The following is a 27475-nucleotide window of genomic DNA, read 5'->3' as shown; positions in this document are numbered from 1 at the left end:
TTACAGTCCATTTGCTAAGCGGCAAAAGTGGCAAATTGGCAGAGGCCTTCTTAAACATATATGTTTATACAAGTAACTAATGTGGAAAAGCAAATTAAATATGGAGTTTCTTAATCTCTTGGTGTTTGACTTTACAGCTTATTATAACTTTGGCAGAATAATATAAGTCATTACAATTGTGCTTTCTTTCCTTCAGCTTTCATGGTTCTGAAGCTTGACGTCACACTGATTCATTGCACTTCATATTCTGAAGAAGAGAAGGTCCAAATTTCACTAAGGACCAGAGCAACCAGTGATGACAATCCAATCTCCCTTCAATACATGCCATAAACAGCATACAAAAAGTCTGACTTGTTACAGATCAACAAAACTGTTTAAAAAATAATACTAGGATGAAAAAAATAGGTGTTCTGTAACACCAAGAACCCAGCAGAATAGAAGTTTAAAGCACATTGCTCCACCCTAGAAGCATAAGAGAGCCTGCTGAACAGCAAAAAGGTTCAGTTGAAGGAAAAAGTTTATGGAACACTTGAGATGGGAAATTTTTACTATCACACCACTAAAATAAGGACACACAACCTTCTGTCTGCCAACACAGCTGAGTAATCTTTCATGCGCGACCACTGAAGGCATTGATGACTTCTTGCAGTTGACAGCAATCCGAGACATTGAAAGGAGTAGCGTTTTCTTGTTTTGATTTTGGATGGGTTTTGTGAGTTGGTTGGGGGATTTTTATGACAACAGTCTGACGATAATAAAAGTATGGAGCTAGTAGACTTCGTCCTAGCCTACTGGCACCATTGGGGAGGCCTTTTGTCCATCTTGAGCTCGCAAATAATATACTATAAACGAAACCAAACCAGCCTGAGCTGCCCGCACCCTGCGTAGAGCATGTTTTCCAAAAACAAGTTATTTCCAAAAGGGGTTAACTTACAGTGCCAAAGCTACACTCTTGTTACGGCACCCGAGCCATGTGCATACCCCATGTACGCTCAGGGAACGCCGCTCCGTCTCGCACACCTACGGCGGGCTCGGTGCCACGGCGGCTGCCGGCACAGACCGCAGCCCTCCTGCGCCCCGCAGCCGTAGCGGGCACCGGGCACCGGGCACCGGCCCAGCGGCCCTGGAGCGGCGCCTGCCCCGACCCCGCGGGGCCCGCCCGCTGCCCCGGCCCGCACAGCGCCCACCCCACACGGCCCGCCCGCTGCCCCAGCCGGCACAGCGCCCACCCCACACGGCCCGCCCGCTGCCCGGGCCCGCACAGCGCCCGCCGTGACCGGCGCTTCGCCTCCCGCCCCCCGCGGCCCCGCCCCGCCCGGCGCCTGCGCGGAGCGGCGCGGCGGGCGCAGGAATGCGCGTTACGGTTAAATAGTGGGGGCGCAGGGGCGGCCGCCGCGGGCGGGCGGCGGCGGCTCGGGGCGCCGGGAGAGCCTCCATGGCGCGGCGCAGCTCCCGGGGCGGCGGCACCAGCGGCAGAGGCGGTGCGGCGCTGTTGTGACAGCGGCTGGGACTGGCCTTCCTCCAGCCCCGCTCCCGAGCGGGGGCCCCGCGCCGGTGTCCCAGGGGCGCGGCGGCGGCGCTCACAGAGAGGAGCCGTGGCGGCGGCAGCGGCGGCCGGGGGCAGCCCGCGTGTCACCGCCTCTATGATGAAATTCAAGCCGAACCAGACGCGGACGTACGACCGGGAGGGCTACAAGAAGCGGGCGGCGTGCCTGTGCTTCCGCAGCGAGCGGGAGGACGAGGTGAGCCCGCCGAGCACGTGGGGCGGGGGGCGCCGGGCCCGGCCCGGCCGACGATCCCGTCCCGCCGGCCCCGCCGCCGCCGCCGCATCCCTTTGTCTGGCCGCGGGGCGCGGGCGCCTCCCGGGGGACGCCCCCAGCGCGCACGGTCGTGCCGGGGCTGCCGGCACCCCGAGAGCCGGTAGGGGCGGCACGGCGGGGCTGCGGCCGGCAGGGGCCGGTGGCGGGGCGGCCCCCGGGCCATGCCGGTCCGAGCGGGGCCGGGGGCGGGGCGGGCGCGCCTCTCGCCCACCATCTTGGGGCGGCGGGGTGCGCGCCCACGTGCGCGGCGCCGCCTTTGTGCGCGGCCCCGGCCCCCGCGGCGGGGAGAGGGGAGCAGGGAGGGAAGGAAGGGAGGGGGACACCGAGCTCTCCGGGCGGGGCGGGGCGGGGCGGGATGGGCCAGGACACCGGCTGGAACTCCAGGGTTATCGTCTGTGCGCCCGTGACACGCGGAAAACCGGTTAATGTATAATGGCGCGTGGAGGGCAGGGCTGGTGTGTCATCCTAAGGCGAACCTCCTGCCCCTCCTGCTTGGGTGCGATAAAAAAAACCCTGCGCTTGGAACACCTGGTTTTCCCACGGAGAGAGTAAAATGGGGCTTAGAAATATTTTCGTGAACGGGCTCGGGAGAGTTGTTGCTGCGGGTGGCGCTCCCCCGGAATTTTGTGTTGCAGCAGAGTCGGGAGGTGGCAACAAAGTTGTCCCGTGTTCCGAGCCAAGGTCAATGGCACTGCCCGTTATCTGGGAGCTCGCTGATGCTTTCATTGCACAATGCTTTTAAGATGGTCTCGGGCTGGACGCGTACCCTTTTGCGACTTCTCTTTTCATTTTCTTGTTTGGTAGCCATGAAATAACTATAAAGGTTAGTGTTTAGAGGCTTTTCCTGCCTTTATCTAGATGCTGGAAGATGCTGGTGCCCTTCCCAAGCTGTCAGTACAGCGAATGTCTTCCTTACAAATCTACTAAGTAAATATAATGCAGTGGGAAGAGGCCTGATCAAAAAATACAGGCACTTGTGTTTAGGCAAAGAAAAATTATTTCCTTTGTGTTATAAATATAACCTCGGGACCGTGCTGATGAGTTTTTACTAGTGTGAGGGAGAAAGGCACCCAGCAGGAGTCTTGCAAGGTCTTGTTATGGGTTACAGCTTTTCTTTGGTCTCTGACATTCCAACATACTTCACCATTTATGTGACTAATATGAATTTTTGGATGCAACTCCAGACTTATTTGGAGTTTGTACACTTGAGCCACTGTTACAACTTTTTGCACCAATTGTAGTTGGAAATTCATGGTTAAGGTCACCCTTTGTCAGTGATTTGTGTTCATTCTTCATTTCCTGATACAACTTCTTGTCATTCTCTTTCAGTCTTGCATCCAATGAGATCACTGGCTGCTTCAGAATACTGCTTGTGTATAATAACATCCTTTGAGGCTAAGCATGGTAGTAGCAGCTTGGCTGGGCTGTGTGAGAAGAGTGGGTGCTGACCATTATTGCACTGCAGTTCCTTGTGTATTCTGGATGGAGTACTGGTATTGCTGGCATGAAGCCTTGGCATCATGCAGGTAGACATACTTGAGGATGAAGCGGATGGGAGAGCATCAGACCAGATTTAGGACATAGATTATGTCTGTGAAAACAGTTAAAATTGCTTTCTGACAAGTTATTTCCAAGAAAGCAGTGCCAACAGCTTGAACTCGCTTAGGAGCTGTTTCCCAAGTGCCAGCTTCCTCTGTGTCAGTACAGAATCTATTCCTTACAAGTTTGATGCCTGACTGCTGTTTGTGGTTAGCTTCAATCATGAGCCATGTTCCCCAAACTGGGTGTTTGAGGCTTGCTTCTGTTTTCTTGAACACTTGTCCAGGTGATTTCTCTGTTGGTCTACTCCATGTAAATGTCTTCAGTGTTTCTTTTCTAAGTCTTTAGAGGTTGCACCATCAGTTTTCAGCCAAGCTACACCTCCAGGGTGTTTAAGTGTAGGGTAACTTCTGCAGGAAAGGAACACAAGCATGGTGTCTCAGCGGCTGGAGAAGAAGGGAACAGGAGACTCCTGCAGAAGTTATTGGGAGGTGGAGGGGAACTACAGAATAGAATAGTTTTCATAGTTATTTTGATTTACAGGATAAGCAAAGAGTTGCTTGACACTGGAGTTGAGAAAATAGAACCAGCAACTGAAAACAATTTTTAGCAATACATTTCTTTTTAGGACTCTTAAAAGCAAGAAATCCAAATCTCAACTTTTTTTTTTTTTCTAGAGATACTGTCTGCAAGACTAAATTTGGTCTATTTTTCATCTGATTAGGTTCTCTCTGGAGGAATGAGTATCTATAGCAATCTTGTGGTACAAATCTTAGAATTAACCTTTCTTTCTACTTCCATTCTGACTGTCCAAAAGGCTTGTCCCTAGCCAGTTATAGCTGAGCTTAAGTTTTTTTTTTTTTCTCCTTTCTTGCACTTAGTTTTCTGACATATCTGTAGAGAGCAGTCATTCCTTTCTTAGCATTTCTTATGAACTTTAAGACTTAAATCATCTTTTCTTAGAAACAATTTTCTCTTTTGGTCATCATGGTAGCTCTTACATCTCCTTCCATTTGGAAAATGTATTTTTTAATGTGGGTGACACTTGTGCTTTAGATGGGATCATGCTGTGCGAAAGGTTGCTAACACTTCTCTAGCTATACCAGAAAAAATGTTGCAATAGGACCCATCTCTACATGACTGTAAAGCTGTTGTGTAGTCATCTTGTGTTTTCTGGTGATATCTAAGTCTCTTACTTGTTGCCACGTCATGAACTCTAAACTTGTACCAGAAATCCACAGCAGTGTTCTCACCTGAGGTGATCCTTCTTCTGCAACTTCATGTGATGTTCCCTGTTGATATCATGACTTCTGGATGCTGCCTCTTGACTAAAGACTCAGGCATGTTCAGTAACAGCTTTTTGTGCCCATTGACAAAAACTGGGCAAGTCACTAAAACAGTTAATATCTCTACTGTTCATCTAGCAAAATCTGCTTGTTATGGCTTCCTGGTCCATTTCTTACCCATACTGCTCTCCTTTTGCTGCCTGTGCAGCCTCCTTGATGTTGATGTTACAGCTGAGTTTTATGCACGGTGAAGTAACATGTCAATGGAAAAAGACTGGCCAAACCCATCCCTTACACTTCATTATACCTCTGTTTATTTTATTACTATTATTACACAACTGTTTACATTGAGTTTCAGTTTGCTCTTTATTTCTCAATTTGGAACATAGGTGTGCTGTAGAATACTGCTGAGGCAAAACTCAGCCTGGTGGTTCCTCTAAGCTCCTATTTCCCAGCTCCAGCCCCCTGTCCAGTTTGGCTTACTGCTGGACTTGCCACTCCTTGCTGCCAGGCTTAAAATTGTTGAGTCAGTTCTCCTGAGTGTTACAGGCTGCAAACTGGGCTTCCCTGCAGTCCTGCCACCTGTCAAAAGCTGCTGCTTTGAGAGCTGATGTTGAAGCTGAAAACCTGGACCCGAGATGACTGATGGTTGTTCAGCTGCACCACTGTGAAAATCATGTTTCTTCATCTGGAAGTGTCTCCACACAGAATGATTTAGTGCTATACAGCCCATTTTGGTTTAGATTTAGTTTCCTTCATGCTGTCATAGTGTATGATTTAAAAAGAAAAATCCTTTAAGAAGGAGCAAACCCAAATAGCCAAGTAAAGTGCCCAGTAGCTTTGGGGTTTTTGGGTATTAAAGGATGTCTCCTGGACTACTGGCAGTAAAGTGTTGCCTGTTTTGGTCTTACTGCTGTCATTTGGGCTGAAGAGAGAGCAAAATGGCTGGATAGGAGCTGAAGTGCTGGTTCCTTTTGTTCTGTAAGGAAATAAACAAGTAATTGCAGGGACTGTCTGCCCTTAGGAAGAAAAAACATCCTGGAAATGAAGCAGGAGCAATCCCAAAAAAAAGAAACCAGGCTGTGTGGGCATGCAGTGTGTGGGGGGTGCAGCCTTTCTGCATTGAACAAACAAGAAGCTGGTAGGTGTGTGCAAAAATCTGATGGCATTCAGCAGGCAGGGATGGGCTGGGAGGAAATGCAAGTTTCTCTTAAGCAACTGGGAGGGGATGGCAGCTCTAGAATAAGCCTGCAGGAGAGCCCTCTTGAAGGGCTTCCACAGGCTGGAATTGTTTAGACATTCAGTGTGCAGCAAACAGTGGTTTTACATAAAAACCCTCCTGTCTTAGGGTCTGCACAGAAGGTATGCAAGGGGATTCTTACTTTTCAATGCAGAGAACAAGGCATGCCTTTAAAGCAGCAGGAGCAAATAGTAATAAACATCATTTTTGCAGCAATTTGAGTAACTGAAATAATTTTAAAACCTAATTTTTTTTCCATCAACTACATCTTATACAAATAAATGAGTAGTTATTTTTAAGTATCTTGAATATAAACTTTGAGTGCATTCTAATTACTTTGGCATCTGTAAGAGTGCTTTATGTAATCAAATATGGTACTGAAAGCCCTAGTTTAGTGTTCAGTCAGCAGTTACTAGTGGCAGACCTAAAATAGTTTAATATGCAAAAAGTCTTCAAGCTTTTCAATTTTTAATTTTGCATTTGTTGTTCAGCCTTGTACATGAGATGAAAACAGATGGGAAGGTGTTTTTTTTAATATTGAGACAGTGAGGAAAAATGTATTGTTACGTACTTACAGGAAATGTAGAAATTTTTTTCCCCTCTGTAGCAGGGCATACACTTGCATCTCAACTTGTGTCCTTGAGTTAAAAATTATAAGCTCCTAGTGTTATAGCTCCTTTTTGGTCTGATTTAATAACTTTATTAGCTTGTAGAATATCAAGATTGATTAAGCAAGCGTTTCTTATATCTTGTTATGATGGTTATAGTTTAATAATTTTAAAAGATAGTATTCTTTAGTTTGTACAGATGTTGCTTTATATTAGCAATGGTTTTATTAAAGAAAAAAGCAAAATGTTATTTTTATGTGCATTGGTTTAAATGGTCTGAAAGCCAGAAGGACCTTTTGTTATGCAACCTGATCCATAAAGCCAGAGCCCAGAAGTATCACCTGGCTACCCTGGCAAAATGGAGTGTTCGAGGAATTATTGTAATTAAACTTGCAGAGTCATGAAAGATATTCCATTCTTGACATGGAATTTTTCATTTGGTTTCTTTATCCTTCAGTGTAGAGCTCTCAGGTGTCAACATGCAAATAATGTGTGCTTTCAAATAACTTGGGGTATGACCATGGCACCTCATTTAAGGCTGGCATGGTCTCCACAGTGGTATGGGTTACCTACCTTGCGTTATGATGGTCTGATAGAATATAGACATATTTTAAATGACAGACAATACACATTTCACTGTGGACTTCAAGCACACTGTGGCTTTTATTTTCTCTGTTTCATGTCCCTGCCCTGCTAATGGACAGGAAGAGTAATTAACATAGGGTGATTGCTGCCTTATCTTTTCCTCAGCATTTTCTTGACACTTGGACATTATCAGCCAGGTTGGATGAACAACCAGTTCTAGTGGAAGGTGTTCCTGTCTGTGTCAGGGGGGCTGGAGCTACCGCATGATCTTTAAAGGTCCCTTTCAGTCCAAACCATTCTATGAATCTATGATCTCCATGCTGTAGAAAAGGGTATAGCTTGAAAAATCAAGACCTATAAACCAAAATGGCTCTTTATGATGTGTCTACAGAGGCAGTATTTGCTTATAGTGTGTCCCTGCAGGCTCATATGGGGTTAAAGCTTGTGTTAATGTTAAGAAAAATTGAATGTTGTCAGGTAACCAACTCTGGATACAAGACACTGGTGTTTGTTATGTTCACAGCAAAGCAGCTCTCTGCAGGCGTGGCATACACACTATGTTTTCATGCTGGAATATTTTTCCACAAATTCCAACTACTTGCCAGCAGTGAAAGCCTGCAGGTTTAGTGAGGCTGTGGGAATTCAACTCTCCACCATGGCAAAAATCTTCAGTCTTCACTCATAAGTCTTCAGATACTGACAGCAGTCAACGATGATGGGGTTTTTTTTTATTTTGAAATCTCAAATTTTTTTTTCTATACCTGTGGTATTACTTTTCTATGCCATATGGATATGTTTAATGGGGTTGATAGTTGCTTGAAGAGGGCTGGGCTGAGGGGAGAAGGAAATATGGCTGTACTTGTATAACATCAGTCTAAGATGTCCTGTAACAAAGCACTTTTTACCCTGTTTTGAAGATGATGTCTTTTTGAGCCAGTTATATTTATGTTAAGATACTAGAAAAAATATCCTTTTAGCTTACTTGCACCATCCTAAGTCTACTTAGGATTTAAACTGGTGGCAGAGTTTCTATTTGAGTTGCTTCAGTTAACTCAGTGGGGCTCAAAACTTCCAAGTTACTGTGAAATAGCACTGGCAGACTTCTTCAGAAATGCATTAATATCATAGCTAGATATATATATGCCTATTTACATACACATATATGCATTCTTATCTCTAGCTAGAGTTTGTACACATGTTTTTTTAGACATCTTTTGTAGATATGTGAGTTCACAGACCATAGGTTGATGTGTATTTTTTTCCCAGTCTTGTTTGTAGAACTCTTGAAAAGCTTTCTTTAATTTGTTGGCTTTTTGACCTAGTGCTTAAGCACTTCGGTGAAACCAGTTCTACAAATGTAAATACTTAAACACAAATTTTAGTTTTCAAAGATGTATCTCAAAGATAGAAAAGGCTAAAAGGTAACTGGTACTTGTCAAGAAATAACCTTGTCAAATCTTTACCTGCAGCTGAGCAGCTCTCAAAGGCTTGGAGCTCCTGTTTCTGACAAGTGCTTGGAAGCTGATCCCTCAGTCAAACAGATTATGTTGCTGAGTAACCAGCAAAGCCCAGTTCCCCTGCTCGAGATTAGGACGTGGTTTCAAGTTAAAAAGAAATGGGCTGCAATATTAATTTAGCTCTTCCCCTGCTACCTGGAGTTGTGGTTTCTCCCTTGGTCTGCATTAGCAAGCATGAGGGAGGCAGGTTGTTGGGTATAGAGCATTCGGGAACTGTCCCAGTGTGAGAAGTAAAACTCTTGCTCAGTAAAAAGTAAAACTTTTATATAGGTACTTGTGGGAAGTTTCTTATTTGTTTGCAGGGGTTTTTTTTTTCATTATTTCCTTTTGTTATGTCTGGGTGCAAGATCTGCACCCTTCATCACACTGTGAGACCTGTCACATCTGTTTTTCCAAAGCATGCTAAAGCTTAGGGGGGAGATGGAATGCTACAGGTGACTTGAGTCACTTCATGTGAGGAAATGTGTTCTGACTGGCATGCCATAGTAGTACAGTGCTGTTCTATTCCTGATATGAACACTTCAGCCAAAGAACAAAATGAAGTATATTAAATAGCCAGAGGAAGACACTAAAATTCTATGTCACTGTAACATGTTAACCAAATATTTGCGTTTAATACGAAATAAATTTTTATGAAATATTACAGCTGTAATTGCAAGTCAAAGCAAAACTTCTTCTGAAAAAAAGCTGACACATCTCTCCTTATTGCTATATAGCCCTAAAGTTAAAAAGTCTCAAAGGAAAAATAGTTTGCAGATCTAATTATTTATATATAGTATTATATAATTATACCCATATTTCTTTACTATTCATCTTCAGAATGGGGGAAAAGTAGTACTGACTGATATCCAGGTGCTGTGTTGCTGCTTTGAAAAGGGATATACAAGTAAAGTTGGGAGGATATTTCAGACTTTAATATATTGTGTGGACAGAACCCAGATTTCTGAGATGCATTCAAGATTTGTGCTCAAATTAATGAGCATTAGGATTAATGTACTGCTAGTTAGCCATTCCTCTGCTGTTGTGCTAGCTCCTGTTCAGTGAGGCTGAATCATCTTTTATAACCTCTGTCATAGCTGGGGACTGCTTTTCAGTCTGTGGCCTTTAAAGTACTTTAGCAGAGGCTCTTGAAAATTAGTACAGGCCCATTTGGAATTGGGAGGCTGCAGTGGTGCCTTCCTGCCCCAGTTTGTGCAGCACTGCCCCTTGAACAGCTGTGTCCTGATGGGTGTTGTGTGGGCAGGCTCGACAAAGCTTTCATGGGGAATCTACTTTTCATCCTGATCAGCTTCCTATAAACTCATTATCCCAGTGTTAGGGGGAAAGTAAAGGTGTTGCAGTCTTGACTTTAATTAGCTCTTAAAATGCTGTCCAGTCTGATCCTGTGGTTTTGTTATTACTTTACAATAACTTTGCACATGTTATTTCTCCATGTTTAAAAAATAAATTTGAAAATTCTGGCAGTAACAAATGAGGACTAAAAGCAGTCACTCTCCTGAGAATCTTTTCAGGAAGGCAAATGTTCCTTACTAAATGCTGCCTGTGTAGCATTGCTATGGCAAGGTTTAAAGCTGCATTTTCCAACCTCATTGCCAAAAGGCAATGGCATTCTAGGACAAGGATACCACATTAACCTATAGGGGAACTGCAAAACTGTTTCATAACTACTAAAATGAGGCTGTGATTCTTGAAATAGAGGAAAAAACTGTTAGATAAAGGAAATCTCTTTAATTACAGTAGCAGATTGACATATGCTCTCTGAAATGTGTGCTTCTGCCTAAAAATTTTTACAGTTAAATCTGCAAATATGATCCAGTGTTTGTAAAAGATGCTTCTCAATAGTGTTCCTGAGTTGCAGCATTCAAAGTTGTCCCCTAGTGCTTTTAAGGAAGCTCCTGAGGTGAAAACAATTGCAAGTTGAAAATTTTAGGGAATAATAAAGCACTTACTGTTTGTATTCTTCCCTGATCTTAAGGCTGGTTTTAAACAAATCTTAGGGCTTGACTGACCCTTTTGGCTGTATTAGGATTAAACCGTCTTTCTGACTCTTTCAGTTGCCTGTGACTTAAGCAGACCTACCATGTAGGCTGAGTTTCCATACTGAGTGTGTTAAATTATATTAACTCCATCAGAGTAGGTTCTGTCTTTTTTCTCCAAGTAGGCTTGGTTGTTTTATCCTCTTAATGTTTCTGATGCCTATGAAAATATGCAATACATCTTAACAGCATTTGGCACTGTTTTGTACCTGAGAGGTACCTTTTAATGCCTTACTGATCTTTTCTATACTCTGACCTGTTTAAATCTTCTGAAATGATTTGTGTGTGCTCACCTTTGTAGAGTTTGGGAGCTGAATCCTTTGTCTTCCTCACACCTGTCTTCTGAGCAGTACACCTGGGCAGTGTGATGTTCTTTGCAGCTGAGTCACAAATGCTCAGCTGTCTTTTGGGAGTGAGGGGTTGATTCCTTTTCTCTTGGACATGGCTCCTTCTAACTGCCAGCTTTGCTATAAAGAAGGGCAGACTTGACTCCATCAGGTAATTCAGACATTAAGCTGGACAGCTTACTGGAGTAGTGGGAGCCATGAAAATGAGGTGTGCAGTGGGAAAGACAAGAATAGATGGGATTAGGCTGGGAATAGAGAATTTTGACATCTGATGACAAATAATTATTGTAAAATTGGATGGTATATTTTCAACTTCAAGTTGGGGATCACTTTGTTTTGAAGTCTAAAGAATCCAGCTCTGAGGGGGTCTGCTCCAGCTAATTTAAACTTTATTCTTGCTTTTTTAATGTAAATTGGTTTTTAATACAATTATTTTGGTAAAGTATAATGTCCTTCAGTTAAGAAAGGTAGAAAGCAATGATATAAACTTAAACCAGTTTCTATCTCTCTAGAGCTTAATATGAAAAAATATCAAGATTAATATCTTGTGGTTATAATTTATATTACTCTGAGCTGTTACCATTTTGGTCTTCTGGAATACAGGGCTACTAACTGTTTCATGAGTGCTTTTGACTTGAGAACACTAAAAAGGCCAAAACTTCAGCATCTTTAGAAATTTTCAGTTGTTTGTCTGCAAGCGTAGCATTTATAGTGACCAAGTCCCATGATGCCACCTGCCCTGTAATAACCTTTTTGGTTAACCATATTATGGTTATGAGTATTGATAGGTGCTTATTACAAGCAGACTGGCTAGCAGTTTCTCCTCCTCGCTACACTCAAAGGTCATTTCTATTCCTGGACTTGGAAGTGAGGTGAAACTTGGCTGGTAACACTTAATGGAATAATTTTTCCTTTTGTTTCCTCTTAGCTGAACTTTGCAGCTTTACTTCTTCACTTGGCAGCATTACAGCATCTTTACCTTAGTCTTTGGAGTAAGATAAGCTCAGCTGTATAACTAGACAAGCAGATTGCACTGCAGTACTCTGTAACTTTTTTGAACAAGAGTTATGGACAGTAAATCTTAGTCAGAGACATGGGAAAGGCAGTGACCTCTAGTAAGTAATGCAACTCAAATCTTAGCCCTTTTTCTGCATCTGGGGATACAGGACACAGACTTCTTTGCATAGGAAGTACTTTTGCTTTTTTTTCTTCTGCGCCTAATGGGGTTTTGGTGTAAAATTTGGTGTGCATAAACCAGGAAAAATACAGGTGTGTGAGGCTCTGCAGTCTTTTCTTTTCCAGTAGACTATTGTAATCTGCTTGACCGTGAGCCTCCTCAGACAAGACTGGATTGTCCAGGCAACCTAGATCATATTTCTCCTAGTTTGATTATCTTCTATTAAGGGAAGGTGAATTGCTGCATTTTTGCTGCTGATTTTTGCACTTCTCTTGGCATGTGAGTGCAGTGTCAACCGACCACAGCTTTTTGGTGTCTTCATAGTTAAATCACATTTCTATTTACACTCTCATCATTAAATACTGGGAGATGTATCTTCTGGCCACTTACAGATGGAAATACCTCAAAACTATATGGAATGAAAAACAGCATAGAAAAAAACCCCAAAAACATGGAAGACTGCTTGATGCTATACTGGAAAAGTCTGTGGAATGCTTTTCAGCCTTACCACACAATCCTGCAGCTGCTAGCTATCAGGTCTTGTTGTTTGTGGAATCTGATTAGCACGAAGTATGTTTTTGATAGCATTACCCCAGCATGGGTGCCTCGTGCCCTAGTGGCTTCATGTGTGCATCTGAGGATCTCAGGGATATATCTTAGTGTGATCTCTTGGATTCAGACTGTAAAAGCAGTGGGATCACAGGACAATAAAGCACAGAGGGAAAGATGTTTGAGAAAATGCTTCAGTTCCAGGCTTAGAGGTTTGGATGGTTGCTAAAATTAATTCCCAGGCTGTAACACTTGTGAGTTTATGTAGCTGTAAACCCTATCTACAAGAGTTGATGTATTTTAATGTTGATTACTTGATAGATGTATTTGTTTCTGCTTTTTAAGAGGGTAATTTAAAGCTAATATATGTACAAGCCCAGCTTAATAGTCTATTGATCTGATTAGCAGTAGTCAACTACTAAATATAAAGGCGTAAAAACTCCTGGCTTTACACTACACTGCCAGAATGAGCAACCTGATTTATCCCATGGTAGTAATTAAGAGTTTTATGTTTAGCCTTATCTAAGCAATGAATGCTGATTTTAAATTTTCTACCAAGCTGGGAATGATTTAATGATAATCATCCTTTTGTTTATTATTGTTGCTAGCTTTTACGTGACTGGATTGAGTGTTAGTTTCATCAGCAGAAAATTATCTTTACTGGTTAAATCTGGAACTCAGAAGTGAATTCATAACTTGATTTTTACAACTGCTTTTTAAGCACTGCTTAAAGTGGTTCTTTGTAGTGATATAGGTGCTCCACTAAGTGTTCAAAAACATTTTCTAGAATTACTTTCAGTAGAGCTGTGTACGCTCTGTGAATCTTTTGTTAATGTCAAAGGATCCTAGGAAACCAAAACCTTTGGCTGTAAAAATCAAGTTGAGATGCATTTGAGTCTAACCTTATTGCTTTTGTGAATATTCTTGGGCTTTTAGGTAGCTGAGTAAAGTACTTGAGTTGACTGAAAACATGAACTTTTAGATCAGACGCTAAGAATGCTTCTGTACTAAATTATGTCTCTGCTGTATTCCTTAGCATAGGAAAAAGCTTTGGGGAAATTAGTCCTACCCTAAAGGATTCTCCACTGTACTAATCTTGACTGCACACAAGATAAACATTGCAGGACAGTATCTGTCAGAGAAGGCTCTTCCAGGTGCACCTCAGTGTGCACACATATCATTGCATGCACAAAGTATGCAGCCATCTGAATTACACTCCCAATTCCTGTAGGTGAACCTACAGCCTATTTCCCTGAGTGCCAAAGGGACGTGGTGTAAGTGGTAATCATCTCCCTGTTACTGTCAGCAGAGTCATTTTCCTATTTAAGCCAGCAGGGGTAAGTTTGAAGTCCATAAAGGTGAGGGCTGGGACGGTCACTTAAGTTGTTTGGCACCAGTTAAAACTCTAACCTTTAGACTTGAGGTTCTTGTTCTAGTCTTTTAATTGCTTTTCAAGATTTGAGCACTGACCGTGCCCTTTTACTCCCCACAGTTGTCCTTTGACTTCAGGGTAGGGTTCATGTAAGCAATGCTTAGAATAGGAAGTCTTTTACTACACAGATGACTGAGTATGTCTTGGTACCTGGGATGTGTCTCAAATATAAGTTAAACTGCTTATCTCCAAGGGGTCCTGAATCAAGGTCTTATCTTCATAAACTTCTACTGCAAAATTACTCCAAATACAAGGTATCATAGTTTGTTGGACAGGTAGCTAACATCTTTCTGCTCTGAATATTATGAAGTGCAGGTCCTACAGAGAGGGAGTTTTAAATTGGTGTGTATCAATGACAGAACCAGGTTAGAGTCAAATTAAGTGAAATTAAAGCATCTTGGGGGAAAAAATGTTAAATTTAGAAATCAAATTCAATGTGTTGTGCTTTTTCCTCTTACATAAATGTTTAAAAGAAATCAAATTGGACAAGGGCCAATGAAGTACTCTTGCTGTATCTTAGTTATGCAATAGTGTAAGCGTGTCATGCTAACATAACACTTCAGTAACTAAAAAGAAGCTTGTATCTGTCTAAAAATGAGAAATATTTTCAAAGGTTTATTTTTAGCCAGAAGATGCCATTCCAGAAGAATTAATTTAACTTCTCTGTGATGAAAATGTCTTAATTTTCACACTTTGCCATCTCTATGATTTGAAGCTTAGTTCTGGAAAATATTGTTAGATTTTTGTTGTATGCCTTCACTCCTGTGCACATTATTCTGTATTTTCCACATCCTGTTAAGCATCCAATGAAAGCATTTGTACAAAGAGATCACAATGACATTGTCTTGACTTAGTTTCATATAACACATTGGATGTTAACTGTGTTCCTCTTTTTCCAACTCCTGCTTGCCTGTTAGGTTTTCTTTCTGAAGCCTGTAATCCATCTGGCTAGGTGAATAAGTGCCTTGCTGGACAAGCAGGTAGCAGTGAGATTCCTGACTTGTGAGCTGTATTTAACAGTCCCTTGCAATTCTTTCCAGGTGCTGTTGGTGAGCAGTAGCCGATACCCAGACCAGTGGATTGTACCAGGTGGAGGAATGGAACCAGAGGAAGAGCCGGGGGGAGCAGCCGTGAGAGAGGTCTATGAAGAGGTAACAAAAACCAAAGCACAAAATCCAGCTGATCTGTGCTGCTGTTGTCTTCAGATGGGAACCAAGAAGGAAGAAGGAATTACCTCCTTTATCCAGTACTTGACAGACCTTTGTGGCTATGAAATTCAAAGAACTGCAGTTCTGTGTGTTAGAATTGGGGTATAGTGTGGTGAGGTGAACTAATCAATTTAGCTTCTGTTTTCATTTCATAGCTAAATTTCTGTCTGCCTTTACAAACAAGTACTGGAAGTAAAACTGTGACTTTATGCCAAATGGCATATTATAGTGTTGTAACATTTCTGTGTTTGTGAAGAAAATGTTTGACTTACAGCTCTTTTAGAACAGAGTGAAGGTAAACTAACCATTAACATGTAGCTGCATAAGAACAAGAAATCAGCAAACCTTTGAGGACATTTCAAATTAAACAGATTAGAAACTGATCTGTCTGAGCAGCTGAGAATTCATATGTTTATGGCTGCTTATCTATAAAGAAAGCACTATGGTTATTGTCTGCCTTTCTATCTCTACCCTTATGACCAGGCAAAACAGAGCTTAAATCATGATGAATTCATGCAGTTTCCCTATACTACAACACTTTAGTTTCAAATTCAGAATTCTGGGGTTTCATTTGCTGTTTATTTTTCCTAGGAAAATTGTGAAAAATATTAAGTGTTTCTTTAATATCATGACAGCCATGTCTAAACCAAATAAAACTGCAAGAAAAATCAAAATATCAGACTTTGAAATAGAAGGTATATGATTTTTTTATAAATTGAATGCATTCTGGTGAGTGAACTGTAGGATTTCAACTAGACTTAACCAGTTTTCTCATCCCATTTTGCTATGGCTAATATTGTTGGTGATTAGTATTTGTAATGATTTTTTCTATTAGCTATACTATTTGATGGTTCATCTTGCTTACCCTTAAAACTGGTTCTTTTGTGATGTTGAGGCTTAGGAACTTGATGTAGATGTGACTTGCACCAAGCAGTGCCTGCTATTCAGTGCCAAAATGAGATCTGTGAGCTGTGACTCAGTGACCCTTCTCCCATTTTCCTTGGGGAACAGACTGGTTCATTAGTGGCTGCTCTCAGCAGCCTTCCTGCAGCAAGGTTCAAGCATGAATAAACCTCACTGAACCAAAGGTGTTTGTTCCAGGCTGGAGGAGCTCATCTTGACCCACACAAGACATACTCAGCCACAGGATACAGTCCATTTGAAAGGAGCAAAAAGTTTGGGTTCTAGCAATGACTCAGCAAAGATTTAGGTTTCCAAGCAGTAGTAACACCTCTAGGGAGAGTCTTGTCTTTCCACTGTCACAAGTTCCATGGGTAGGATTAAAAAGCCCAGCCCTCTGCTCAGTGTTCTTAGGAATGGTGGTAATTATAATTGCTCATCTGACTTATAGTCCAAGGTGAAGGATAGTAAAGTCTCATCTCCATGTTAAATTAAAGCTGATTAAACTGTAGTCATATGTTTGGGGTTTTTTCTTTGGTGGTAAAGAATGGATGATATTGAAGGGACTGTGCTTTTTATGGTGTTTTGGAGTACAATACAAAATTCCAGCCATGTTCAGCTTTGAGCTGTGCTTGCAAATGCATGAAGAGTTTTCACAGACTAGGGGCTTTAATAAGCAAAAACAACTTGGTTACACTTGTTCTACTCCCTTAGAATTCCTGGGGTATGATAGCTTGTATAGCTGATCAGACTTAGAAGCTCATACCATAAAGTAAAATATTCTTCAGCTACTGGGTAAGTCTTATATGCTTCCATGAGATTGCCAAGTGCCATTTTTAAAGAAAAAAGAATGGTATTTAGGGGTTTGAGCCATGGAAATTCATACTGACCTTTCTAAAGGTGGATGTCCTTTCTATTTTTATACTAAGGTCAATGTCACCTGGCAGGCTGGTTACAGTACAGTGAACTGTTAAGAGTTTTGTGAATGAATAAACTTCAAAGAAAGCACAGTGGTGCTGGTTTGAAATGTTTTTCTTCAGTATTGGGTCATGCACAAACTAAGCATGATTCAGTATTTCTATTAATTTATTAAAATGGATAAATTCATAATGGGAGTTATAATAGCATTTTTTAATGGTAGAAGTGTTGATAGCCCACTGGCTTAAATACCCTCACTTCAACATCAACAGTAGTGTATTGAGAATGTTTTACAACTCAGAGATCTCTGTAATGTACATGCATGGCAATTGTTTCATTGTCTGCCTGTGTACATGACTCCAGGGGTTTTTTACTCTTCAATTCTGTTTGTGTTAGTGATAATGATTAGTTAGTGTTAGTGTTTCATTAGTTAGATAGTTAGTGTTTCATTTAAGGTTGTCTGACATTTCACAGGTTACTGGAAATTGACAGTTACCCTAATTATTTAGATGAAATAAACTTTTGCAAACCTGCAAGTAGAATACCAAAATGAAGTTATAGAATAAAGCAATCCCAGAAAGGTATTGAACCTCATCAAAATGAGGAGCTACTCCATTAATGAATTTGGAACTTTGCCTTTAATTGCATAGCATGAAAGATTAAAATAAGTTGTCTGCAAAATGCACTGTTCAAAGAAAAATGACACAAATGAGTGGCAAGCCAATGATGCCCAGCCTTGTAAATGGAGATGTTCTGTGAACTGTGAACCACTCCCTTTTCTGGCTCCATCTCACAAAAAAGAGACTCTTGCTTTGTTTGCTTTAGTAGTGTATTGAAAGGCCTATGAGAAAAAATGCAGTTTCCCTCAGCCCTGTGTGGATATAGTTTCTGAGAAGAGGATGATCCTGAAGATCATTTGCTGCAACTGTGAAAATGACAGTAATATCATCTAAGACTTCTCACAGGAAATAGAGGAATTAGCTCCAATGAGCATCTAATATCTGAAAAATGACCGGGTGCTACAGACTAGAACTAGTTAGACACTGCAGAAATAAATAAAGCACACTCTCAGCTGAAAGATTAGGGCAGATGTAGTCAAGCATTTTGTTTTGTAAAAGTATGCAGAAATGGGGCAGGAGTAGTCTTGCCACCATCTCTTCAGGAGTGTAGCAAATAAAATGGCAACAATACTATCCTACAAATGCCGGAGTTGAAAATAACCCAAATCTTTCAGATCTTCAGCAATTTCTGCCCTGGTAGCTGTTGGCATAGCCGTGGAACTGCAGCGTGACTCTGGCTCCATCTGCAGGGCACAGGCGAGTCTGGCGCTCCTCTGAGGCTGCAGTGCCTCCGCAGCTCAGCGGGAGTGACCTCGGGCACACCGATCATGGCATGCAGTGCTGAATTCTCTCTCTTGTGGCTGAGTTAGACTAATGCTAAAATATATGCATAATGTTCAGATCTGAGGTCCTGTTTGCAGAGCACTCAGACTTCCTTAGAGAATTGTTCTGGGCAAGTATAGCACTTAATTCAACAGCTTGTCTGTCAGAAGAAAACTGGGGTTTTTCAGGCTTTTTTCCCAAACTTTAGATGGCCTTACACACTTACAGAAGCCAATAGGATTCTGTTTACATGAAGAACCATATTTTAAGAGCCATGGGTACATAAAAGCCAAAGGAAGAAGTATGTTTTTATGAGAGGCAAAATGGTTCAAAGTCTAGAATTTAACCACTGTATTGGATTAGAAGCTTACCATTGGGAAAGGGGGAACTGCTTTTGATGTTCTGGGGATAAAGCTGAACTATTTCTTGGTCCTCTAGCACTTAAATTTGACACATTTTGAAGCACATGAAAAGAACTTGAAGGAAATATTCTTGTTAGTAAAAGCACTTAAAAGATGACTGTCAAATTCAAGGTGCTTCTTCAACTATGAAGATTATTCACTTGAATAATGGTTTTGGGAAAAAATCACAAGACTTTGAATTATTGTTCAGTTGAATATTAGTTTCAGGAAAAAATCACAAGCCCTTGAATTACTACCTTCTTGCACTTCTGAGTGTAGAGATTTTCTAAATATACTGCTGTCTGCAGGGATGATGCTACATTTGGGAAACATGTCTATTTGAGAGTAACTAGGCATCGGTTATAGTAATCACATTTACATAGCAACATCTGGTTGCACCAAAGCTTCACTTCAAGCTTTGGGAAGTTGTTACACATGATCTAATGGAGTGCTTCTAATAGTTTCATTCAGAATTACTCAGCTAAGTGCATTTGTTTAAACCATTGATTTGCTTGGAGGGAGAAAAGAGAAAGTGTTAAGTAAATTCCACTTAGAGTTACATTGATAAATTCACATTGTGACTATGGGATACCAGTAAGTTGACAAAAGTCCTCTATGAAAGCTATTCAGTATCAGTAAACCTAGCTGGTCATGGTGGTGTTGCCATGTGTTAAATATTAGTTGTCAGACTCTCACTTGAAGTGATACTGTAATGCTGAGGAAATTAGGACTGATCAGTAAAAAACATTTCTTCAGCATGTTGCTTTTCACAAATAAGTGCTTTTTCATTACCCAGTAAAAAGCACAAGCAATCTCTAGTGCCTCTTGTGGCATACCTTACTCTTTCAGCTCAAAACAAGGGCTTGTCACTTTCCTAATTAATGTGCTGCTTAATCACTTATCTATCAGGTCCAGTTGTGTATTTTGGCTTTATGAGCTCTAACAGGTATCTTGGCCATCACAGCAGACAAACAGAATGTTGCATGTAGTTTTGCATTAACTTTTGCTCTAGCTCTTGCTCTAGATAAGCAAAATGACTTGATAATTTTGCAGAGGCTGTGATTGGGCTTTCTTCATCCAAATGGCTTAATAAATAACACCAGCCGTCTGCTTTCTTTAAAAAGGCAGTCACAGAAAACATTCACTTGTAAGACTTTGATTAGACTTATTGCTAAAGCCTGTCAGAGTTACTCATTAAAATGTAATGAAGATCCATATGGTCCTTTATATAAAGACATAAGACATCAATAACTGTCTTTAGCTAAGGCTGGAAGCAAAGACTGAAAACTAGAAAATGTCATCTTAGCACTAAGAAGCCCTATTTTAAATATTGGTTGTATAACAAGACAAAAACAATCTAAATATTGTCTGTCAGTAGGCAACATATGCCTTTATGTGTCAGGCATATGGACTGAGTTTTGTTTAGAATTAGTGGAGGATCATAGGCCATGTCCCTTGGAAGAGGCATGATATATTACTTTTGGAAAAGCAAACCTCAGAGTCTTAGTAGAAAGTAATGACCACCTTATCTGAATTGATAAAAATCACAAAGCATAGGCTGATACAGGGTTTATTTTAAAATATTGGAATAAAAGTCTGAATTGAAAGTGTTTTGTAATCGTACTAGCTAGAAAGAGTTCAAAACTGCAGAGAATTGGGGATGTGAATTTGGGGCTTATATTACATGACAAAAGCTACTTGGGATATGAAAACTAGCACACGTGAAGTCGTTATGCTGCAAAATCCATGCAACAACCTACAGTTTATTTATTGTAGTATTTTTAAAACTTGTACTTAAATTTCTGTGTAAAATAGCACTGGAGTTTTGATGATTGCATCTTTCAGATTAATTCTAATACTATTTGAAATTCTCTTGTCCTTTCTCCTTTCCTAGATTATTTCAGTATGGGGTATGATTTATCTATTTAATAAAATACAGTACATTAAAAATATGGGAAGTAATACGGTATCTTGGTCTGGATGGGAACCTTGAAGGATTTATGGATTCTTTGATTCACTCATTAGGACAAGCTTTTGTACTCTAATACTCATAAAGAGTCTAAAACTAGAATCTCCAAAATTAGTGCAGTAGTATTTAATTAAAACTTAAGTTAAAACTCTTACTTAAATAACCCTAATAAGGAGAAGTATGCTAATGTAGGATGATGGTACAGATGCTTTATATGTTTTAAATTAATACCAAATACTAACTTTTTTTCTTGTTTGTTTTGTAGGCTGGAGTAAAGGGAAAGCTAGGCAGACTACTTGGGATATTTGAGGTGAGCTATTTCCTTTGAGTTCTAAAAGCAGTGGCTGCTTTGTGAAAACTGGTAAGCTGCAACATCACACTTAAGTTCATAAGTATTACCTACTTGTAATTTTGCAGTGTTGCTGGACCTGCTGCATTAGACAGGACTTTAGGTGTTACATGATCTGTGAAGATTTGAATAGGAAGAGTTCAAGGTACTTACCCCAGTTTCACAGAATATTCTCTGTTGGAAGGGAACCCCAAAGATCACAGTGTCCAGCTTTTAAGTGCATGTCTTGTACAGGGATCAAACTCATCAATGTGGTGTTATCCAGCACCAAGCTCTCACCAGCTGAGCTAATCTCAGCTCATTTTGGATCTCTACTGGAAAGATTAAATTAGTACTTATGGAGAAAAAAAAAATCCCTAAAAACCAAACCAGTCATAAAGTTAGGATTTCTGAACCATTACACCAGCCTCTTCTGAGGCACTCTTTTGACTTTTCCTCCCTGGTTAGATTTTGCTGGAGTAATTTGTCAACTTTCACACATGTAAATTGATGAGTCAGGATATGAATTCTCTTTATGGCTTTAATTTGCTAAAAAAAGGCCAAGGCTTTGGACAACAGATATATCAAGCCTTTAGCAAACTGTGTGGTTCAAAACATCTATTTGATGGTATAAACATCAGACTCTGAACTACCAACAGTGCAAGGACACATGCTAGCTAGAATTCTATTTTAGTTCTGCTCGAGTTCTAGACCAGAACAGACTAGTTTAAATAGTCTTCAGCTCCTAATACATCCAGTTGTTACTATGTTGTGCTGTATATTAAGTCCCTTAGTCTCAGTGAGGTACAAATCTTCACCCAGCTTTTATTTAGAGGAGCTCCTGAAGCTTTGTAGTTTTTCTGATATGTTTTGGGTTTGAGTTGAACTGGATGGTCCCACACATTAAAAACTTGGCTGTTTTAACTCTGCTGGTCAGTCTACAAAAGTTTTCTCCATTTCTCAGCTCAGACCAAAAAGCCCAGGATAAGCTGTCACTTTGTTGGCTGCAAAGCATGCTGATTCCTTGATAGTTCAGGTATATGTTCTTCTGAAGCCATTTAAAATTGGTTGTAACTTTTCTAGGTTACTTCTAACTTAAATCAAGGCCCTACTTTAATTTCTCAACAGGCTCCCACAAACTGTTGTTAGTACAGGGGGCCACACCTTGTGACTTGGGGATGAAACTAAGAGAAGATGGAAATAAATGCTGCTGCTGAGTCCTCTTATTCTAGAACTACAGCCAGAAAGGATATGTGTTATAAATAAATGTATCTCATTTAATGGTGATACTGACAAAGAACTCCTGGAGAATTTTTATTTCCTAGTAAAACGCATCAGTTCAAAACTATTTTAAGCTTGTAGTGAAATAAAGTTAAGTGGGAAAGGTTATTTGCACAAGAATGCAGTCATATGTTAGGGCAGCTAGGCCATAACATCTCTTGGTTCTTAGTACAGTTGTAATTGCAGATGGTCCTGGTTTTATTAGGAGCTCAGTTATTCTCCAAGGGGAAGGATGGTCTAATGGGCTGGCTAACACCTCAAACACTGCCACTGGCCTGCTTTGGAGTAGCAGGGAGCAATGTCTCTGCCAACCTCCCATGGGCTGGCTGCAGCATAGGGGCCTTGCCCTGAGCAGACAGCTCTGTCAGACTGTGTTTAACCTGCCCCGTGCAAAACACCTGCCTTTGAAACACGTGGTGAGTGCTGCCATGGTGGCAAACCTGCTGAATGAGCAGATGGCAATGATTTTTGCATTTGGCATGACTGCAAGCATAGGCTATTTAATTTGCCGCACTCACAGAGTGAAACTTTACAGCCAGCATTGTGTAGATGACATGGCCACATGATGCAGTGGTTCCATCTTGAAAAAAGTGCTTGGGTTTTTTTAAATGAACTTTCATCCACGAAATGTGTTGTGGAAACAGTTTTAGCAAATGTGGAGTACGGTGGTAATTTACAACATGTGTAAAAGATAAGTACTAGTAATTATCCAGGGCAGTACTAGTGGATAATGCTAATATTTAGCTGGATGACACTTTGGTCAGAACTTCACAATCTTCAAAATTGTTAGTATTGTCTTTGGTTTGGCTCAGTTTTTTCAGTCTAGTAAAAGAAAATAGCTGTTTCAAATAAAACTTTTGTTTTCCCATTATTTTGGGTCTCATCAGTACAGATGTTTGTTTAGTGAAAATAAAAGTCAGGCTTGCTGGCAACTATCCTTTAGAGGTAAGTAATTTCTATCTTGTAGTTGTGGTAAGTCTGTAAGTTACTTAGATGAGAATTTAAACTTGTCCTTCTCATATTCAAGCAGAACCAGGATCGGAAGCATAGGACGTACGTTTATGTTCTTACTGTGACAGAAATACTGGAAGACTGGGAGGATTCAGTTAATATAGGTAAACTAATTATCTGTCCTTATGTGCTACACTTGAAAATATTGTGAGCAAACTCTTCATTTATCTTAAGCAGTTTGTTTAATTCAAGGGTAATACTAATTCTGTTCTTGAAAAATTCAAGGCATGCGGGTCTTGTATACTTTAACACATAAGTAGGGTTGCTTCCAACATAGTGTTACTCTTATTCTTAGAATACTCTAATTGTTATAACATTATGACAAAATAAATATTGTAATTTTTTAGAGGCCGAATACTATACTGCCAAATTGTTTTTTCCATAAAAAGTAGAATGTTTTACTGTCCGGTACTCTAGGGTGTTTTTGAAAGTGTCCTTGATCTTAAATAAGTGGTTTATGTATATTCAAGCAGAGTACATATAATGCTGTAAAACCAAAAAAAAAAAAAAATAGAATTCCTTCCATTTTAACAAGACCATCATTGACCTGGCTATATGTATTTTCAGAGACTTTGAATTTTAAAGGACCAGCTTGTAAAAGTTAAGATGGTCTTAAGTGATCTTAGTAAAGTCTTGAAACTTACATAAACATGTCTGATACAAGGTATACTATTTTTTAAAACTCACACCTAGCCTGAGCAAGTCCATATATGGATGCATATGGAGACTTTGAGTATGGAACATGGCTTTTGAAATCAGACCAAGCCATTCTCATGCATGCATGTTCAGTCTCAAGATTGGTTTTCTGCTGGGCACAACAATGTAGGATGGCAGTATCCAGTAATTTAAATAACATCACACTTTCCTCTAATGACCAGCTGGGGCTTTTGGAGCATATAAAGAGTCATATGAGTTTCTGTCCACTATCTGCTTCAAGAGAGTTACCTGAAATTCCTTCTTATGAATTGCCTTTCAGTAAGCCTGAGTGAATCTCTTGGGTTAATCAGTTCTTTCAAGGTCTTTTTGTTCACTCTTTTGCCTGACAACTTCAACTTCCAAAGAACTGAGAAAAAGTGAATAACTAGATAGCAACTAATAGTGCTTTTAACATTTTATACCTCTGTTCTTTCTTGTGGATTCAGGAAGGAAAAGAGAATGGTTTAAAGTAGAAGATGCAATCAAGGTCCTTCAGTGTCACAAGCCTGTTCATGCAGAATACTTGGAAAAACTGAAACTGAGCTGTTCACCCACTAATGGAAACTCTGTGGTTCCCCCTCTTCCAGATAATAACTCCTTATATGTCACTTCTGCACAGACTTCTGGGTTGCCCTCTACTGTGAGATAAACATTTGGATTACCTTTTTATTCGTGTCATCACAACAGGAGACATCTGTGATCACATGTAGGCATCTGTATAACTGTCAGTTTTAAGTGAAATATGTGAATGTGTCATAATGTCAAATTTATTTGAACATGTTTTTCTTTTAACAGTGTAAAGTAGTATTTCAGCAAACCAAAGCCATATAGGGATTTTTAAAGATGCCTTACTAGGCCATTAAAAAAAAAAACTTGACTATATAAATTTATAAATTTGCATATCTGCTAAAATAAAATATGCATCTCAGTGGTGTTCAGCTTATTTAAAACTTGTGAGTTTTAGTCAGTAGTTAAAGCTTGAGCAGATAGTCTAATACTAAACTCTTATTTGGTATCCACAGATGAAGTGCTAAGACTTTGAGCTGGCAGTATTTGGGTAAATGAATGTGTTGAAGGCAGAGGTGCACAAGGGTGACTACAATAAAGCACTAAACCACGTTCAGCCTGTCAAGAGCAAAGGATACCAACACTAAGCACTGCTTGCCTCAATTATCCAAAAGGTTGCCTTGTCCTATGCAATCTTCATGTAACATAAAACTAGGGCAAGAACAAGAATTTGTCTTGCAGCTACCAAAACTATCCACTAGACTGTAGTTTCATCACTTGGTCAGCTGGTGAACTGTCAGAAGATTTGTGTGAAAAGCATTGTAGATCTTTCTCCCCCTTTCTTTTCCTTCTAACCTTGATCCATGTTTTGTTCATGGTGTGGTTACACTGCAGGTTCCAAAAACTTCTTTCTTCAATTAGAAACATCTCATATAGTGTTCCTGCAGTCTGTTGCAATTTAAAAATGTTTGGAGGAAAGTAAGACTTAACCAGGGGCACCCTGAGGTTGCAGAGGTGTCTCTTAGCAAGCTTGTGTGGAGGTGCCTTGCCCTGAAGGAGCCAGGAGTGCTGCCTGCAGTGCTTGGGACAGAGTGTTGACAGCTACTACACCAGGAAAGAAAAAATACTCCTTTGTCCTATTAGGAGTGCTGAACCCCCCAGTTTTAAGTTAATTCTTAATTCCTTCAGTTCTACTGTTTGAACATCAGTTTCTTTAGATTCTTCAAAAAAAGCTGGCCTCTTGGTAAAAATATAGTTGAAATAAATGAGGTACAGCTGACAACCTCCCTGTTCTAATTATTTCTCCTGCTTTTCATCCAAGAAGATGAAAACTAAATCCACTGTTGGTCTTAATGTTTTTTACCATAGGATTACTCTCTCTGTATGTGTGTGTGTGCATGGTTTCTTCTACAAGAACACAGTCTAATTCACATGAACATCCTACTTCTGAGTTTTTTCTAGGATTTAAACCCAACTGTACCTCCTTTATATCCAGCCAAAACAGGTCGAGGTAGACCACTACCTCACACATGAAGTTTATTCTGGGTAAAGCTCATTCTCTTATACAATGTTTGAACCTTTGTAAATAGTCCAACTAGTAAATAGTGAGTGTAAAATGGAAAATAAATGTAATTTAAATCTTTTGTTACTCAATACACAAATGGTTAACTTCTACTTTTTTAACACAAATTGTGTAAAATGCTGCTATGAATTTTTTTGTGCTGTTACACTTTTTTAGGAAAAAAAATGTTGTTGCCACAAGTTACTCCTAGAAAAACAATCTTGTGCCATATGTAAATGCAGTGAAACTAGGGAGATAGATGATCTGATCTCTTAATGCTGCTCTCTTTGAAGAGGCATAAATACTACTGACAAGAGGCATGAGCCACAAAGCTGAAGACTTCTGAAACAGTGGGTAGGACACTGCTTTCCATCTCTCTTAGCTCCTAGTCCAGGTCACTTCCAGAACTGGAAAGAACACACAAGTGTTCAGGTGCACCTACAGGTGGAAGCATTGCCAACAGCTTGTCCATCCTTTCATGAGGTGGGAGGCCAGGGAAGGAGCATTGCTGTTTCAGTAGCGCACACAGGGGAATCCCTATTTTACACTGAACCTCTTCCAGACTGGCACACCATTTGCTCAGCTCACTACTTTAAACTGTTCTGCCAGGTGAAACAGGAGAAGGAGGGGTTGAGCATAATGAATGTCTAATCTTTATTAAAATCATACTCATGGTGTGGAAGGGTACCTCTGGCTCCAAAGCTGCCTTTAAAAGAATGAATCATTTAGCTCCCTTTTTTGATCACTTTAATGCTCACCTTTTTTGTTCAGTAGTTATTTTAACACTTTAAATTGAGCAAACTTCTATACGTTTTCTTGTAACAAGATTATATCAAATCCATCAAAGCTAAAACAGAATCCAGAGTTTGAGGTTTTTATTCATTTAAGAAAATGCTCTGTCTCCATTTCAGATTCTTGGAATGAAATCAATCCAAGCTTGTATGAGATTTAGTGGTAATGCATGATCTTATTTTGTAACTCTTGAATTATGTATTTGATAATAATGTAAAATGTACAGTATTGCTGTTGCTAACAAACTCAGAGTTGATTGCCTATAAATATTTTTGGTCACACACATTTGAGCTGTTCAGTAGTGCCAGACAGATTTTTTTTAAACAGCATTTGTTGTACAAATCTCTTCAGTCTCTATGCAACCTTCAGAATGAAGTTCTATTGC

General features: G+C 40.3%; 1 protein-coding gene across 2 annotated transcripts; it reads left to right on the top strand.

Moving 5' to 3' along the window:
- The first annotated feature begins 1453 nt into the window (after window positions 1–1453).
- On the top strand, window positions 1454–25158 carry NUDT4 (nudix hydrolase 4). 2 transcript variants are annotated; one of them, XM_058022652.1, is made up of 5 exons: window positions 1454–1742; window positions 15177–15287; window positions 21180–21224; window positions 23551–23638; window positions 24677–25158. In XM_058022652.1, exons 1-5 carry the CDS (start codon window positions 1644–1646, stop codon window positions 24877–24879), a joined length of 546 nt encoding a protein of 181 aa, XP_057878635.1. In that variant the 5' UTR covers window positions 1454–1643; the 3' UTR covers window positions 24880–25158. The 2 variants fall into 2 exon arrangements, with proteins under 2 accessions (XP_057878635.1, XP_057878636.1); XM_058022653.1 differs by having other exon boundaries at window positions 1457–1742; window positions 23554–23638.
- The last annotated feature ends 2317 nt before the right edge of the window (window positions 25159–27475 follow it).

The sequence above is a fragment of the Melospiza georgiana genome, chromosome 4 (genome assembly GCF_028018845.1).
Source record: "Melospiza georgiana isolate bMelGeo1 chromosome 4, bMelGeo1.pri, whole genome shotgun sequence".
NCBI lineage: Eukaryota > Metazoa > Chordata > Aves > Passeriformes > Passerellidae > Melospiza > Melospiza georgiana.
The sequence above is the reverse complement of the archived record's forward strand: the minus strand, read 5'-3'. Positions and strand labels throughout refer to the sequence as shown.